The 19215-nt window shown below is 43.5% G+C and overlaps 1 protein-coding gene across 1 annotated transcript in view; it reads left to right on the forward strand.

The window, feature by feature from the left end:
• SESN3 (sestrin 3) overlaps positions 1–19215 on the forward strand; it is a 63986-nt gene that overhangs the window by 27755 nt on the left and 17016 nt on the right. The window contains exons 2-5 of the mRNA XM_081197681.1: positions 13101–13166; positions 14603–14800; positions 16058–16240; positions 17746–17982. Of these exons, the coding sequence (XP_081053807.1) occupies positions 13101–13166; positions 14603–14800; positions 16058–16240; positions 17746–17982 (684 nt within the window). The remainder of the gene's footprint in view (positions 1–13100; positions 13167–14602; positions 14801–16057; positions 16241–17745; positions 17983–19215) is intronic.

Consider the following 19215-nt stretch of genomic DNA (forward strand, 5'->3'; position numbering starts at 1 on the left):
TCCGTCAATGGGCTTGCTTCGCAAGACGAAAAAACTGCTAGACTAAGAGAATCACAGAACGGATTCTTTTTGTCTTGCAAGGCACCACTGTAATATATTTGGAAATAAGTTCCCAATGACTGCTCCGATTCTAGAGGGAAGATTGGCTGGTTGGGGATGTCTTGCCTTTTTAAAAATAGCTTGCAGGGTGAGTAGATCTGGCACAATGTCGAGATTTGCATTCAATCTGTACTCTGTTATAAAAAGCAAGAATTCTGAACTTTGACCCACTTTTTTTTTTTTTTTAAGATCCTCATGTGTTGGCTGCCCTCTAGCCAGCCTTGTACAACTTGGCATGGATCTCAGTCTGTGGTGCTCAGGACTCGCACTGAGAAAAATATTGACTATTGAGTGACTTGCTCTTCTGTGTAGAGAACCTTAAGGACACAAGAAACACCCACCCCATTTCCTGGTGTAGTTAATTTAAAAGCTATAAAGATGGTATTCTTACAGCTGCTTTATTACATAGGAAATGCCAAACCAAGAGGCGGCAAATGGTTTGATGGGTTACCTTGAATTCTGTGGCTTAGTAGTTGGAGAGACTTGTTGCCAGCAAGGGGAGCTTGCCTAGAGGCTAGGATGCATGTTTCTTCCTTGGCTAATGTTAAATGCTTACGATTACAGTCGTACCTTGGAAGTCGAATGGAATCTGTTCCAGAAGTCTGTTCGACTTCCAAAAAGTTTGAAAACCAAAGTACGGCTTCTGATTGGCTGCAGGAAGCTCCTGCAGCCAATTGGAAGCCGCGCCAGACGTTCAGCTTCCAATTCGAAATCTGTTCAAAATCCGGAACACTCACTTCCAGGTTTTGATTGTTTGGGAGCCGATTTGTTCGGGAGCCAATTCGTTCGAGATCCAAGGTATGACTGTACTGGCCCTTTCTGTGGTTTCTAGAACTGAAGGGCATTGTCTTTTAATTGACCCAGAATACATATAAAACCTCTCCAGGACATTTATTTGGTGCTGTTTCAATGCACACTTGGTACCTCACATTTGAACTCAGAACCCCCTGTCTTCCCACCTATCCACAGGTGCAGATTGGAGGTCAATTCATGGTTTGGCTGTAAGGAAATGAGATACCTGCACCCATGCATGGCTCTTGCACAAGTGTAGTTCTGCAGCTTTCCTGAAAAATCAGGATTCCCTTTCATCTCACACATTGGCCTTGTTTGCACATAACACGTCAAGTCATGGCTTACAAATCAAGGTTTGATTTGCTCATCCGAACCTTCCCTAGTGTCTTAACCATAGTTTAACCACAAATAAACCATGCTCGTGAATCAAGCATTACATGCAAGCTCAGCTCTTGTTGACCTAGATTTGAAGCATTAGGAAAACCATATAAGAGCAAAGGAGTTGGTTAGAATTGAGTAAATGCTCCTGCTTATGCATTCTGCAGTGAAGCAAAGCAATCTTCTTTTTAAGGTGTTTACTTCCATGTTGCTGCATTTGGCACCTTAATCTCTCTCTTTGAAAATAGTTGAAATGATGTGCTGGTTAGATTTAAAACTTTGAGGCTCTGAAAGAACATAAAGCAGATTTTTGTTTTCAGCTCAACTAATAAAAGAGTCTTGCTATGAGCAAGGTGATTAGAAATTAAGAGAAACCGATGTCATGCTTTCCTTTTCTAAATGCACAAGCACTGTTTCATAGTTGGAAATAACCTAGCAATTTCCTACATGTTACTGAAGGATTACCGTATTTACTCGAATCTAATGCTCGCCTTTTTTGGCCACATTATGTTGTGAAAATCAAGGTGTGCATTAGATCTGATGGCACATTTACATTCAGCAGCAAATACTTTTTTTGGTTTCAAGGGTCTGAAAATTGAGGTGCATGCTAGATTCGATGGCGCATTAGACTCAAGTAAACATGGCATTTGAAGCAGTTTTGGCTCAGAATAAGTTGGATGCCTTACAGACTGCTTTCACAATCAAAAATGCTGATTCCTATAGAAATTTACAGTTCATCAATGAAAGTATGGTATGAGTTGCAGGTCAGGTTTCTGTTTCAGTTGTTAAATGATTTCTCCCTGCTGAGCTCTCCCTCTCCCTCTTCCTCCTAACACCCTGTGCAGAATATCATCTCCCACACCCACCAAGCTCTGCCAAATTCAAACTTGGACAGGCAAAACAACCTTCCAACATGATTGAATTCACGGAGGCTAAAGGAAAAATGCTCCTTCTAGTCTATCATTTATTTTTATTATTTGAAAAAAGCTATTTTTCAAATGCCTTCAGGGTGCCTAACGGAACATTTCACAATTTAAAAAGGAAACAAAAATAGGAATTACCCTTGGATTGCAAGATAAAGTCTAGATTTGGCTCACAAATATTTTTACTTCGGTTGTTTACCAATGCAGTTTAGCTCTTCTAGGGGCCCCCCCAACCCAAACTGATGTATAAAATATTTTCACATGCTTAGAAATGTGTGCATGTACAGAACTGCAGCAGTAAAACAGTTTGGGGTCGTAGAAAGAGGGCCTCTAAAATGTCATTTCTAGCGCACCACAGACAAGGATTGCATCACTGGATGTCGTCAACTCCCATCCCTATTTATAGTGTTGCTTTTAAATTAACCCAGAATGAACAACCATATAGTTCTGGGTCTGGAGAACCGATCTATAAATAACTTCTTCCTTTTTTAAAAGAGCAACTTCTCTTGTAAGTTGAGTCACCTACCCAGGGATTCTCCCAACATACAGAGGAAAATGCAGAATTGGGGACACTTCTTGTGTCCTTGGGTGAATCACTGAGATATTTTCCTGTGCTTTATACAGATTGAGGGGGACAGAATTCTGGGCTGTGCCGCTTCAGACTAGAGATGGACACGAGGGTTGCATTTCTGAATGCTCGTAAAGTAGCACACCAGGGAAAGAGCCTCCTTGCTCTTTGAGTTGCCAGTTCAGAGCATGCAGCAAACTTTATGTTACAGAAAGAATTCAGTAGGTCTCTGGTCCCCTGCAGTCTAACGTACAGGGAAGCATCCCAGAAGGTGCAACCCAAAATCATGTCAGTTGAGTCCATGGGTAGGCAAACTAAGGCCCGTGGACCGGATCCAGCCCAATCGCCTTCTCAATCTGGCCCACGGACGGTCCGGGAATCAGCGTGTTTTTACATGAGTAGAATGTGTCCTTTTATTTAAAATGCATCTCTGGATTATTTGTGGGGCATAGGAATTCGTTCATTCCCCCCCCCCCAAAAAAAGTAGTCTGGCCCCTCACAAGACCTGAGGGACAGTAGACCAGCCCTCTGCTGAAAAAGTTTGCTGACCCTTGATTTAGTCCATACAATGTCTAGAACTGTTCTCTGTCTCTCCCTTCTTACTTTAGCAGAGTGATGCCAGTAAGTAGGTGCACTGCAATACCCCAAAGGTAATGAGAGACTGGGCATACAGGAGGAGACTATCTTACAGCTCCTCCTCATGATGGTTTCATTCCTGGAAGCGTGGGCAACCCTAGTGTGGGAGTTGAAGTAGCCTCCTGTTGCTCCTTAAGGTATTTGAGCATGGCAGGGAGAAGATCTATCTGCCAGTGTGGTGCCAGTAGTGAAAGTATTGGACCCGAACCAGTGAAACCTCAGCCACCAAGCTCACCCAGGTAGCCTTGGGCCCATCTCTTGGTCTAACCCTGGGTTTCCCAAACAGGGGTCTCCATCTGTTTTTGGACGACAAATTCCCATCATCCCTGACCACACTGGTCCTGCTAAGCTAGGGATGGTGGGAGCTGTTGTCCACAAACAGCTAGAGACCCAAGTTTGGGAAACCCTGGTCTAACCTCACCTCACAGGTGTGGTATTGTAGATAAAATGGGGTGGGAAAGAACTATGTGCACTGCCTTGAACTCTGAGGAAAGGTGAGATGTGTATGTACAGTAATCCCACAATTTATGCAGATTTAACTTGTGCACATCAGCTTGCATGCATTCAGCTTTATGTGTTGGCAAAAAAAAAAATTAAAATTGAAAGGGGGCTGAAAGGGGGTGGGCATTCGGGGGGGGAAGACATTTGTATTCCCACTTGCCAGTGTGTTTTGACTATTTTGGCTTCAGATGCGACCCCCAAAATGTAACCCGTGCGTAAATTGCGGGCTAACTGTATTAAAATAAACTGCTAGGAGCCACAGGTACATCACTTCCCTGATTGTCTTTAAAAGCATGAAAAAGCATCTGGGCGGATGGATGTTAAATGAATCAGCAGTTCAGATTGATCTTTACTCCAAAGAAACGTGGCACATCATGGCTGGAGCAGGTTCCTTTTAAAGCATGCTCAAGCAAAGGCTATCAAAGCAGATGGTGATTATTGAAGTAAAATAATTGCAGGAGAGCTTCATTTGGGGGAAAAACAGATAAAGCAAAAAGAGGTTGGGTGTTACGGGAGCTAAACTGGGAATAATTTGCAAACGTGCTTGGATTCGTTGACTGTAATAATCAGTCTGAAGGGATTGACTAGTTTTTTTAAGTTTATAGAACTGAAGATTCTTGGGACAAAGTCCTCCGTCTGAACTTATGCATAGCTTGGATGACACACAGTCCTTTTGGCAAACAGTACAGTCACGTTTCAGAGTTTCTTCTCTTGAGTGGTGCAGTATGAAATTTTAATGCTGAATTGTCTCACTGAGATTGTGGAAGTTTCCACAGCAAGAAAAGATTTCTTTTTCTGTTGCAACCAGATATCTCTCCGTTTCAAGCTGCTGAACAGAGGCAATAAAACAGCAGAAGTCAACAAAATAAACTTGACTGTATTCTTTGCTATTGCTCCCGAGCTGTGTATTACTATATAGGCTGACTTGCAAATGCCTCTATTGTGCCAAGATGGTTTGTGCGTGGAGAAAAGTCCTGATTACTGCAAGGACTCTTAGAGGCGGGTGCAGTTTATATCCACCTCTGCCCCAAGTTGGCATTGCTCTGCTGGATTCTACTCTGTGAGAGCTGGGGCGCTTGTGTCAGGAATGGACAGTAAGGTGCAATAGGGTTTTTGGGGTTCTGGCTCTTGTCCATACTGCAGCACTATCCCAAAGGGCAGCAGTTGACTTTTCCCCATGTAAGCAAATGGCAATCCTTCATTTATGTGGCAGGAAGGAAAGGGATGCATTTAGCACACTTGGAATGAGGACCAAACATGTTCTCTGGCCCTAGTAAACCCCAGCCAATGAGAGTCAAGCACTCCCCCCTCCCCAAAAGCTTTATCAATGGTTTTCGTTGGACACCCTATAGCATGGTAGAGAGTTGCAAACTGGCTTTTAGATTATTTCAAGTGGGACCAGAAGCAAATTTCTGAAGTGTGGAATGCTTCTGCTTAGGGAGCCATCCAGCTATGTCTTCTTTCAGGGTATTTCATTCAGTTCTTCCACCCCCTGATTTTCCTCTCCTTTCTCCCCCCCCCCCCCAAAAAAAGCCATTTAATGTGCTCAGACCTCATTCGTCTGTTTTGGACTCTTCCCCCACTTTTCTGTTATAATTTTCGGTACTTCTGCAAGCTTAGAGTTCCTCCACGCCTGCTGAAATCTCCTTTGTGTGTGAATGATGCCATTTGGACTACACAAAGATCCGTGCTCAGAGCTCGCTATGCCATATCTATGATTACCTTGCTTGAAACCATTGGTTCTTCAGAATATTCCTCCCAAATGTTCCTCTTTTATTGCACCTCTTGGTTGTCCCTATTTTTCTGCTTCTTTGACATCTTTTCTGCCTCTTTGTTTTTTGTTTATGAAACCATGTTGGGAATAGTGATCCCGCAGCCTGGAGTCACATGCCCAGTGGTGGCGCCGTCGTAGCCCGTCTGCTTTGGTTATGTAGTGATGCCATGAAATCAATTCAAAGTTGAAGGCCGTGTTTCCTGAAGTCCCTCTGAATGGGTGGCTGCCTTTGCCCATGTGTGCAGTGTCCTGGAAAAAAATATATGTAAAGGAGGGTGCTTTTTGTTAGGGAGGGAGTTTGTGGTGCGTACCCAATATCAGTTTCTCCTCAGTTTTTAAAGAAAGAAAGGCAGCAGTAAAGACAAAAACACCACAATGTTTAAATGTCACAAGTTAATGCACTCAGTACTCCATGTCGGGCTGGTGGGTGGGAAGGTAAAAATGATTTCTGGACTTGAGTCTGGCAGTATCAGGCCTTCTTATAACTTTGGTTGACACATGGATTCAGCTGGCCAGGAGAAGACTCATCAATGCCAGGAATTACATTTTGAAAGTGGATGAATGTGCTACAGAAAGCATAGCCAAAAGGCAGATGGCTCTAATCCACCATATACACGCAAACGTTGGAAGAATTGTTCTTAATTATGCACATTATAACTTTCAAATTAACTTCAGTTTATATGTTTCCAGTGCAGTTCTTTTGAGCAAGACAGCCTGCCTATGTCTGCTAAAGAGCCAGCATAGTTTGGTACAGTGCTTTGAAACTTCTTGGGCCAGGGGACAAATTTGGAATTTTTAAAGAATTGTGTGGGCACCAGTCACAAAATGGCTACCCCAAGATGGCGTGGCTTGACACAAAATGGCTGCTGTGAGGGTGTAGTTGACACAGAATTGGGAGTACTAGTATTCCTATATAGCAAAGCATCAACTGATTGGGAGACCAGGGAGGGTTTAAATCCCTGCTTGGTCATGAAGTTCATGGGGCAATTTTCAGTCATTCACTCTCTTTCAGCCTAACCTACCTCATAGGACAGGCATGGCCAAACTTGGCCCTCCCTAGCTAACAGGGCCAGTGGTCAGGGACGATGGGAATTGTAGTCCCAAAACAGCTGGAGGACCAAGTTTGGCCATGCCTGTCATAGGAGATAGTGGGGACGGGGGGAACCATGAATGCCAGCTTGAGCTGCCTGGAAGATATAGTTGGCATGCGTCTATCTCGAGAGACAATGAAGTGCGTCTCTGGGGGTGAAGTAAAACCACTGTGTTAGCAGCACCGAAGTGACCTCCCCAGGGCATAAGCTTGGGTAGTGTGAACAGTCCTGAGATCTACAGGTATACAGTGGTACCTTGGTTTAAGAACAGCTTAGTTTATGAACAACTTGGATTAAGAACGCTGCAAACCTGGAAGTAGGTGTTTTGGTTTGTGAACTTTGCCTTGGAATAAGAAGATGTTTCGCTTCCTGTTGAGTGTGTTCCATTTGTAAATTGAGTCCCCCGCTGCTATGGTAAAGCACGCCTTGGTTTAAGAACGGACTTCCGGAACAGATTAAGTTTGTAAACCAAGGTACCACTGAAAAGGCAGTGTAAAAATGTAATTAGTAATAATAACTTGTTTCTGTCAAAATGTTAAAAAAATTACCCTGAACTTCTCACCATTCTCATTAATGATTATTATTCGCACGTTTTATGCATCATCTCATTTGGCCCATAGGCTGTCTCTCTGCCCTTGAAGGGTGTTTCAAGATGGGCAGCTTCCTGTGCTTTTATTTCAACAACATGGAAAAGCAAAAAAAATAAGGATATTACTTTGGCCCTGCAATTGTGGTCTATGGAACAGATTGGCAAGGGCGGGCAGGGCGGGAGTTGCAGCTTTGTTCACGCTAAAGGGGTTGGGGGTGGCCTGGGGCACCGATCCATCTTCCTCCCACACTGCTGTGCGGATGACCCTTACCCAGACAGGAATGCCAGATCCCTGTGGTTAAAATAATAATGACTTGAATGGGACACGAAGGGCCCATTTTCTTCTAGGTTAAATGTGGATGTTTATGATGATCTCTGGAGCATTTGCGCAGATACATTTGCACGTATCTGAAATAGCTTTCTTGAGCAATAGCTTGTTTAGTGCTGCCATCTAATGAGCTCCCTTCAACCAACTTGCCTGCAGAATGGCTGATTCTCTTCTGTGCTGCCTACCCAGCAGTCCTCTGTTTCTTGCCTAAACCTGCCTGAAGGCAATGTCGTTCTAAGGCTCTGAAATGCCACGTGCCTTGTAGAAAAGCATCCCAACCAAGTTTGTGGTTCTGTTTCTGCCAAGGTGCCGTTCGCCTTCGGCTTGCATAAAGGCAGGGAGACCTAGAGTCTTATAGATTATTTATTTAAAAACAGGATGGCACAAGGACTCTAGATCATACCTTGGCTCCTCCCCCCCCCCTTTTCATAAAATGTCTTGGGATATTATATTGTGCACAGCACAGTCTTCCTCAGGGAAGAAGTCTGTATAAGGCAGGGTTTGCCGAATATGCCCCTTAAGAATAATAGAATTGTAGAGTTGGAAAGCATCCAGGACAGATTGACAGAGTACTGGTCACTATCACAGTCCCTTGGTGCCAGCCCAATCGTGGGGAGGGACTAATGGCTGTGGCAAACGGGATGTCCTAATAGCCCACTGGGGTGGGGCTGGACTACCATCTTCCATGCGCTCCTCATGTGCCTCCGCCTCCCATAAAACTAGTTCGAAGTCCTTTGCAGACTAGTAAGGCACCAGGTTAATCATCTGATTTCTCAGTCCACCCCCCCCCTCCAGATACAGTCGTACCTTGTTTTGCGACCGGGATCCATTCCGGAGCCCCGGATGCTAGACGAAAAGGATGCACAACAACGCACCACTCTGCACATGCACGCAGAGCAGTAAACCAGGAAGTAACCCGCTCTGGTACTTCCAGGTTTGCCGCGAATGTTTGCCGAAATGGACGCTCGACGAGGCGGACTCAAAACGAGGTACCACTGTACTTACTGTCCATTAGGTTACTTAGACCAGCGTTTCCCAAACTTGAGTCACCAGGTGTTTTTGGACTACAATTCCCATCATCCCTGAACACTGGTCCTGCTAGCTGGGGATGATGGGAGTTGCAGTCCAAAAACAGCTGGAGACCCAAGTTTGGGAATCCCTGACTTAGACCATTAGCTGAATAAGTGTTGGCATTTCATGCAGCAGAAAGCTGCAGTTCCTACAGCTCTATGATGTTTTTCCACTATTTCATTCAGCTCTCTAAATAATAAACACTCTCAAAAGGCTGCATTTCATTAGCGGGGGACGGGGGGGGGACTATTCCTACCTCTTTTCCCCAACCACGACTCGTAAATGTACCTAATTCATAGGAACTGCACCAATTCATATTTTCCTGGAACAATAGCAATCAGAGAATGGCTCAAGCCCAGAGAATGTATCTGGAGTTGTCTGATGTAGTTCCATCTCTGAAGATATGCAGGTCTGAGCCTGGCTAGTACCTGAGCAGGAGACTGTCTGGAGGAAAGGTGGGATTTAAAAGGAAATACTTTAAACACACACAGCACTTAGTAGCCAAGCACCTATTTTTTGATCAAGTCAATAGTTTCACTGGAAGGTCACTTCTAAGAAGTAGGGCTTTGAGGGACTGCTGTCCTGCCTCTAAACTGACCCTTATCGATGCAAAGTTGGGAACTGGAGGATGGAGGAAATAAGGTTTAGAGGCTAAATTTTGCACCTAGGTTGCCAGTTGCTGCTAACCCCAAACATGGATGAAAGCTGCACCTCCGAAAGTAAACTTCCGCCTGAGGTTGAAATTTTATTTTCACATGTGTTATGTTCCAATCCCTTCTCAAGGGCACATAGACAATGTTTCAATTAAACCAAGCCTCAGATATACAATATTATTGCATGGCACGCCTTCTTTTTCAAAACCTGACAAGTCGCAAAAAAATAAAAGAAAAAGCCCTTATTGTTTTGACCCAGGCTTGAAATCTTGTTCCAGAGAGTATCTTGGATCTCAACAGAAATCCCCACCTCCAACCACATGTCTTCAGTTTCTGACTATTGGCTCCTCTTCTCCTTTACAGAGTGGAGGCTGCGAGGGGGAGATTTTCAGTGGAGAAGTGGAACCGTGAGAGAGAAGGATATGTCATGGACACAGAATCATAGAATCTTAAGAGTTGGAAGGGATCCGAGGGTCATCTAGTCCAGCCCCCTTACAATGCAAGAATGTCAACAAAAGCATCCATGGCAGACGGGCCATCCAGCCTCTGCTTAAAAACCTCCAAGGAAGGAGAGTCCACAGCCTCTCAAGGGAGAAGTGTTTTTGTTTTGTTTTAAAAGTAGATTTGCTGTGCTACAGCAGCAGAGCATTATTATTATAATAATAACCATTAAGAAATTATATACCACCCTTCTTCAAAAGGCCACCTTTTTTTACAGCATAGCAACATAAACCACCTAATGCAAATACATAGCATAATCTTCATTAAATACAAAAAGCATAATATAATTATATAAACACGGTTCATAATAATTAGCAATGTATAATAATGCATAATGCCGAAAGAATACTTAATAGTACATAATAAGCATCAGGGTCAATTTTGTCACCCTGTCAACTTTTTTTTTGGGGGGGGGGGAATTGGTGGTGTTTAATAAATAAGTCTGCCCAGCAGCAAACCCTAGAACTCTTCCCCCCTACAAACACAAGAGCCTAATAACATCGGAGGTTATTATCTGCTCATCTCAGGTACAACTAATTCACTTTAATTGCCCAGATCTAAGTTTCCTGTATGCACTTGAATCCCTCCCACAAAATACTGGCAGTCTGAGGTTGATGCCAGGATCATGCGGAGGCAGCGGAACACAACGTGAGGTCCCCAGCTCTTGGAAACCTGTGAAGGGTTAAGAAGAACGACAGAGTTAGTTCGCTGCGCAGTGAGATGAGGAGACATCTACTTGCACAGCCAGGGCAGCGTATTACTCAACGTGTTAATTAAATTAAATCAGAACTTGTTTTGAATTGAGTGGGAAAGTATCAGGCGAAGAGAACTCGAGCCATTCCTGGCTCAGTTGTTGCAAAAAGAGGCTATATAAACGGGTGGCCAGCCTACAGCTTGCTGTTTTCCCAGGCAGTAAACATTTGGTTGTGCTTTTCTGTATGTTTCCTCGTCCAAAATCTTCACCACTTGGGAAACAATTTGCATTAGTTCTTCATACGTTTCTGCCTTTTCTGTCCAAGAAGCTTGACATAACGTGTGTGTGTGTTTTAACTTGGCAGGGCTTCACTTCCTTCTCTGCCCTCCCCCCTTCTTTTTGGAACTTGCTACAATATATTTTTCTGATAACTTTCCAAGAACTGCAGCGTTGTTAATGACTTTTGGAGCCCTTAAACAAATTGCTTATGTGTGTAGAATGTGCTTCTCTGCCCATATGTGAAAAAACAAAACCCCTTTGGGTTCTTTTGTCCAGTCTTACAGCAGGCTTGCAGATGGCTTGGTCACCTGTGGCGAGTAGGATTGGTTTCAGGCAGGGGTGCTTTACAAACATACTGTTTTGCGAAAATACTGAGATAGGCAAAATTGTGGACAAATAACTGTTAGGGGAAATTTGCACTAAAATGTTGATGAATTTTCATGGGGGCTTTTTTTAAAAAAAGCTGCAAGCGGATATAGAAATACGGTGGTACCTTGGGTTACATACGCTTCAGGTTACAGACTCCGCTAACCCAGAAATAGTACCTCGGGTTAAGAACTTTGCTTCAGGATGAGAACAGAAATCGTGCTCCGGCAGTGCGGCGGCAGCAGGAGGCCCCAGTAGCTAAAGTGGTGCTTCAGGTTAAGAACAGGTTAAGAACAGACCTCCGGAACAAATTAAGTACTTAACTCGAGGTACCACTGTACAGTTAAGTCGATTTAAGATTTGGAAAAATGAGAAACTGAAATAAAGCTAAATGGACGGATTCACCCATCCCTAATTTACACAGAATGGTTTTGTATTAATGGCGTACGATTATCACATCTCTGTGTAAATTGCATTGGAGTAAACATTTTCCTAACAAAACAAAAAAAGCGTATAAAAACAGATATTTAAAAGTGAGTGGCTTCTTGCTGGGATCATTGTTTTGACCATGCTGCAAGCTACATAGTGGGGAGCTTGCTTGGCAAGCTGGACTGGTTTCCAGCATCCTAGGAATTCACAGTCTAGCTGTTGCTCCTCCTCTGGGTATTTTCCAAGCTCTGCCCTCTTCTAGCACCACCCATTCTATTCAGTATGTCATACCTGATGATTTGAGGTAGTGCTATTTGAAATTGACGTGCTGTGGATGTTCTCAGAGGTACTGCATGGTAGATGAATCTTTGCCCCACAACAGGAAGAGGGGCCAGGTCATACAGGTCAGAATCATAGAATCTTGGAAGGGATCCAAGGGTCATCTAGTCCAACCCCCTGCAATGCAGGAATCTCCATGACAGATGACCATCCAACCTCTGCTTTAAAACCTCCAAGGAAGGAGAGTCCACAACCTCCCGAGGGAGACCGTTCCAATGTAAAAAGCTCTTGCCGTCAGAAAGTTTTTCCATGGGTTTAGTTAGAATCTCCTTTCTTGTGGCTTAAAGCCATTGGTTCGAGTCCTACCTTCTAGAGCAGGAGAAAAGAAGCTTGCTCCATCTTCCATGTGACAGCCCTTGAGATATTTGAAGACAGCTGTGGGTTAAATCACAGAGCCTAGGACTTGCTGATCAGAAGGTTGGCGGTTCGAATCCCCGCGACGGGTGAGCTCTCGTTGCTTGGTCCCTGCTCCTGCCAACCTAGCAGTTCGAAAGCACGACAAAGTGCAAGTAGATAAATAGGTACTACTCCGGCGGGAAGGTAAATGGCGTTTCCATGCGCTGCTCTGTTTCACCAGAAGCGGCTTAGTCATGCTGGCCACATGACCCGGAAGCTGTACGCCGGCTTCCTTGGCCAATAAAGCAAGATGAGTGGCGCAACCCCAGAGTCTGTCACGACTCGACCTAGTGGTCAGGGGTCCCTTTACCTTTACCTTTATCATACCTTCTCTCAGTCTCCTCTTTTTCAGGCTAAACATACCCAGCTCCTTCAACCGTTCCTCATAAGGCTTGGCTTCTAGAAGTGTTCCATCTCTTCATACAGAATTCAGTGAAGACACAACCTTGCCCATTTTGCCTGGGAAGGGCTGTAGCATCTGCTTTGCATTCATAGGGTCCCGGGTTTGATCCCTGGCACCTCCAAACAGGGCAGGAAATGTCCCCTGCCTGAAACCCTGGAGAGAGCTACAGCAAGTCAGTGGAGACAGTACTGAGCCAGATGGACCAATGGTCTGACTCAATATAGGGCAGGCTTTCTAGGCATAATATTTTGAAAGCATGGTAATTCTTGCATCTGCTATTTCTTCTGCAGGAAAAGAAAATCAGAGTGTCTCTGCCTTTGACAAGAGGACCAAGTGCCTTTATACCAGAAAAGGAAGTAAGTTTATTTTCCCCACCTTAAATGTGCAGTAATGATGATGGGACAGATTCCTGTTGAATGATGTTCCCCCCTGCACCCTATGTTTCTTCCTGAGTGTCTAAACAGCTTTGACCCCAGGTTTATATCAGGCAGGTGACCGCTTGGCTTAAATTTCTTGGATGAGAATTCCAAAAGGGAAACTCACCTAGGAAACTCACCTAGGAAACTCACCTGTTCAGCTCAGTCACATGACCTGGCAACCTAGCATAGAACACTGATTTAAAGGCTTGTTTTCCCTCTGCCAGGCTTAGGCAGAGCAGTAGCCGCTGCCCCTGCCGCTGAACGGGGCTTGGATCTGGTGTAAACATACGCTTACACCTGCGTTCTTCATGCCAGCCTCTTGGGCATGCAAGTATACATTCCGTTGTGTGTTTCTGCAGGCTTTTTTTCTACTGAATGTTTATTTGCTAAAAAGATTTCTGGATTCACGGAACCCTTTAATAAAGTAGGCTGTGATTATAGAAGTTTGTGCAACAGTAGATATTCTGTAGAGGCTATCTCACCAACAAGTTCTACAGAGATGGGGTACACGAACATTCGAACTTAGTTTGTGGTTAGAATCATAGAATCATAGAGTTGGAATAGACCACAAGGGCCATCAAGTCCAACCCCCTGCCAAGCAGGAAACACCATCAGAGCACTCCTGACATATGGTTGTCAAGCCTCTGCTTAAAGACCTCCAAAGAAGGAGACTCCACCACACTCCTTGGCAGCAAATTCCACTGTCGAACAGCTCTTACTGTCAGGAAGTTCTTCCTAATGTTTAGGTGGAATCTTCTTTCTTGTAGTTTGGATCCATTGCTCCGTGTCCGCTTCTCTGGAGCAGCAGAAAACAACCTTTCTCCCTCCTCTATATGACATCCTTTTATATATTTGAACATGGCTATCATATCACCCCTTAACCTCCTCTTCTCCAGGCTAAACATGCCCAGCTCCCTTAGCCGTTCCTCATAAGGCATCGTTTCCAGGCCTTTGACCATTTTGGTTGCCCTCCTCTGGACACGTTCCAGTTATGGTTGTTGTTGTAGTTGTTTGTTTTTGAAATGGTCAGCCCCTTGAGGGTCTCATAAAAAAGGTGATGAAAATGATAATAGTAATAATAATAATAATAATAATAATAATAATAATACCACCTTTATTGTCAATGTACAATCTGTGTACAATGAAATTAACTGAGCCTCCCTCCCCCGCAACACTCAATCTCATTGCACTCTGTGTGCTTGTCGCACAACACACCAACCCCAAAAGTCAGTTACACTATATTATTTTCCATTCAGCAGCTTAACAGCCCACGGATAGAAACTGTTTTTTAGCCTGTTAGTACGACTGATTATAGTACAGTATAGAGGTAAGTATCCTCTCTAGCTAGCTTGTTTTGCTTATGTTCCCTGTAGGTTATCCAAGCCAACAGTCTGAATGAACGCATGCACCTGCTTGTGGAAGAATATTCTACATCGGGCCGCCTAGACAACATCACCCAGGTCATGAGTTTACACACTCAATACCTGGAGTCTTTCCTTCGCAGCCAGTTCTATATGTTGCGTATGGACGGGCCTCTTCCTTTGCCCTACCGGCACTACATTGCAATCATGGTATGTACTCAGAAACTCTACCTCTTATTGTTTCCTTCCCGGTTGTAGTTGACATTTGTATCCTTTCCAGCGCTTCTGTAAATCAAACCAACATTTATTTGTTTCACTTTGTGAGGGTTTAAAAAGAAAAGAAAAAGGGTGAGATCTCACAAGTCTGGCATTTTTAAGAGCTTTAAATTTCAGCAGCTGGGCTTGAGGCAGGATTGAGCCTGGCTTCAGAAGAAAGGCACCAATCCCAGAGTATTAAGGGATTTATACCAGAGCTTGCATCCCAAGGTGATTGACATGCAGCCATAAATGAAATTGCTTCCCTGCGATCAATTACATGGACTATGTGCCGAATACTATTATAAAATACATATTTCACGCAAAGGAACACTCAGTGCTGCATTCTGAATAAGTTTTATGGATTAGGTTATTCAGTAAATAAATTTTATTTATTTACAGAATAAATTTATAAATTCTCAGCAGTGATCTGCTTCCCTTGGAACCTCAGGCCCAAGGCAGAATGTGGTTCCCCAGGCCTCTCTATCTGGCTGTTTGACCTCTCCTCAGAGCACTCCCCTCATTGGCCTTGCTTTCCACACCAGGTGTCTTTGTGTTCTTGCCTGGCTGGAATATGTCATGGCTCAGTAAGGATCTGAACTTCAATATCTCCAGTCCAGGCCCAGCAGTTGAGCCACCACACACCACCTGCTCCTCTTTAAATTTCCATTTAAAATAAATAAAATGCAAAGCATAGTTCTTAAATTGCCAAATCCTGCAAGTAGTCAAAATATATTACTTAGCATTCAAATGCTCAAAGTGTTTCACATATATTAGTCTGTCAACAACAATCTATGAAGTCCTGTAAAAATGAATCAATATTCTTATCCCCATAGTGCAGATGGGAGGACTGAGGCTGAAAGCTGGTGCTTTTCCCAAGGCCACGTTTTGAATTCACGGCAAAATTTGAAGTAGGGATTTGGCTGGAAGTGTCCTGGCTGCTCTGCTAGGGCATACTTGCAGACGTTCAGTATGCACATTTATTGCTTGCTTGGTTTTAAAAATCATGCTTTTCAAAACAGGTTTCTTGCTCTATCATCTGCCTTTCTGTTAGAGAAAACGAACTGGAATTTCTTGCACATGTGTTTAATGCGTGGTTCTCCGCCTTTATGACAATGCATTTTTCTCTCTTGTGCCTGCGCTTTCCTCCTTTCCTCAAGGAGAGTAGGCAGGTTTCGATCAGCTCACTTTCATCTTTGTTTCCGACTCCAGGCTGCTGCCAGGCACCAGTGTTCCTACCTTATAAACATGCATGTGGATGAGTTCCTGAAGACTGGAGGGATCCCAGAATGGCTGAATGGCTTGGAATACGTTCCACAAAGACTGAAAAACCTGAATGAAATCAATAAGCTTCTTGCACATCGACCCTGGCTAGTTTCAAAAGAGCACATTCAGGTATTTACTACAAATGAGAAACGCTTCAGTATTTGCATATGTGTAAATTACTACAGTGTCTATGTGTGCGTTGTTGTTTTTTAAAAGGAATAAGATCTGGGAAGGAGGGAATCTCATTCGAACGTCTTCTTTTTTAACCTGGTGAACTTGGCTTGGGTTTGTTTGCTTGAGTTCCTTGGAGCCAATTTCTTTGTAGGGACTTTCTTCTGCAGTCGGCCTGCCTAGGAATCCTATTTAAGCTTTTTTCAGAAGAGTGGTGTAATGGCTAAGTCATTTTTGCTCAAGCAATAACAGGGGGAGAGAGAGAAGACAGTGATTTTTTAAAAAGAGCATCCAGGATACAGAAACGGCCACTTGCAATCCTGGTTAAAGGCACAAGAGCCCATAGGAGCATAGGAAAGTGCCTTAGGCCAGTGGTCCACCTTGGTATATCTAGCTCAGTAATGCCTGCACTGGCTGGCAATGGCTCTGCAAGGTGTCAGGCAGGGGACATTCCCAGTCCTACATGGATTTGGTACAGATTGACCTTGGGATAATGTGTATACAAAGCAGATGCTCTGTCATTGCCCTCCCCTTCTGTTGCCCAGAAAAAGGCAAGGGTTGGAAAAGGATGGTAGAGCCTGAATAGTGCTTACTTGTGACTTTTTAAAAAATGTATTTTATTTGTACTTTTCAGATATATACATTTCACTGATTTTACAATATCGTCTGCATATCCAAATTAACTTAACATACTCATTTATCTTCTTTATATATATATATATACCCTTATGTAGCTGCAGGTTATTACAATAATCATGCCAGTGTTTCTATTTGTTTACAATATATATGTAAATATTCCATAAGCCATCTCTATTCTTTTATAAAAAGTTGGTTATCTTTATTTCTTATTCTTCTGGTAAGTTTCGCCATTTCTGGGTATTCCATAAGTTTTTGTATCCGTTCTTCCTTCGCTGGGACTTCTTCTTCTTTCCAGTTTGGGGCAAGTAACATTACCGCTGTAGTCGCATACATGAATAAATTTCTATACAATTTAGGTAGTTCTATCCCTATAATTCCCAAGAGAAAGGCTTCTGGGTTTTTTTTACAAACGTTATTTTTGACATCCTTTTCATTTCATTGTATAACATTTCCCAGTAACCCTTAACCTTCCTACAAGACCACCACATACGATAAAAATAACCTTCTTTCTCTTTACATTTCCAACACTCATTTGATTTGGTTTTATACATTTTTGCAAGTTTACTTGGTGTTAGATGCCATCGATATATCATTTTCATATAATTTTCTCTTAAACGGTAGCATGCTGTACATTTTATATCCCTTGTGACTTGGCAGCTTTCTGGCATCGTTTGATACTGAATGCTCCCAACTTACCCCTCTCAAAATGGAAACTTGGAAGAGACCAGATAACTGTTGCCTTCCTGCCACTGGAATATTCCGTCTCCTTCCTGTGTCTGCATCTAACATATATGCATATGTCTTCCTTTTTTCATTCATTTCAGAAACTTGTCAAGACAGGGGAAAATAATTGGTCTCTTCCGGAACTGGTGCATGCTGTGGTCCTCTTGGCACACTACCACGCCTTGGCAAGCTTTGTCTTTGGTAGTGGCATCAATCCAGAGAGAGATCTCGATACCTCGAACGGCTACAGGCTCATATCAGTTAACAATTTCTGTGTCTGCGACCTTGCCAATGACAACAACATCGAAAACGCATCCCTCATAAGTAACAACTTTGGGGTTAGTCTTGCCAGATTTCTTTTCTTTAATTCCCATTTTGCTTGTCCCACTTTTTCTTCTTTTTTTGGAAGGGGCTTGCAGGGTGGAGAGGAGGTGTGTTTCCTGCTTGTGATTGAGAGATCAGCTTTTTCCTGTGTTTGTCAGGGCTGGGGAATAGGGAGCTGAAACGCAAACCCCAGAAGAATTGGGATCCGAGTTGGGTGGGGTTTTGTGGGCAGATCCAAAAGAGAGGTCAGTTGAGAGGCAAGCTAGCTCTGCAGGACAGAATCGAGATGTCCGTTTCAGGGGAGGGGAAGCAACACCGGACTGCAAACGCAGCACTAACATGAAATATATTTCTCTTTCGCAAATTTTAAGTGTGCAAACTCTCACCAGAACACCACTTTGTTACTGCTGGTCTATGGCCATAATAAACTGATTGAACACTACTTCGCTCCTCCCTCCCAGCCCCATTTCCCCATACCTTGGTGTCTTCATTGGAACCAGCAAAATGACAGGCAGTCTTGAAAAGAGCCTTATTCTGTTGCCCAGGCAGTGTCTGAGGTTGCATCTGAAAGCACTTAATAGCCATGTGAGGTCAGGAGGAATCAGTGGGTTGCTGGGAGGGGCAGATCCATGCCAGAACATGGGAGGATCATGTTTCTCCTTTCTTCTCTGTTGCTCCGTTCTTCTCCTCCCAACATCTGGATGATCATAAACATTTTCACCCTCATCCTTAGGATGACCAAATTCTCCTCTGCTACCGTTTTTATTCCAAGTGACAACAGTCTAGTTCCATCCTGTTCCAACCAGAGCTTGACCCTTTTGTATAGCCCTAAACGGCAAACCTTTCTAGAGGAAGGAGCTACAAAGAGCTCTTGGGTTCTTCCAGATGACTAAAAATTGCCTTTTCTAAGATGGCTTTCGCATTCCTTACCAAGGATTCTGCTGGCCATATAAATCATGTAATTATTTTTTATGAAACGTCAGTAGGCAGAGGTAACGAATGGTTTTCATGATGTAATAGTGACTTACTTATGAAATGAAAAGTGGCTTTCTCAAATGATGTGTCACAACTTCTTTGGGATACTAAAAGGGGGGGATCAGATATCATTGACTGGCTTAGAGTAAAGTGATACAGGGAGATTGGAGGCAAAAGTGACAGTGTGCGGACTCTTAGGGGCTGAACTGGCAAATGCACAGCAGCATATTGGATTGGAATTTGCAAAGAAGAGCCTGGCACAAAAGAACTAA

The sequence above is a fragment of the Podarcis bocagei genome (assembly GCF_964188305.1).
Source record: "Podarcis bocagei genome assembly, chromosome: 6".
NCBI classification, from domain to species: domain Eukaryota; kingdom Metazoa; phylum Chordata; class Lepidosauria; order Squamata; family Lacertidae; genus Podarcis; species Podarcis bocagei.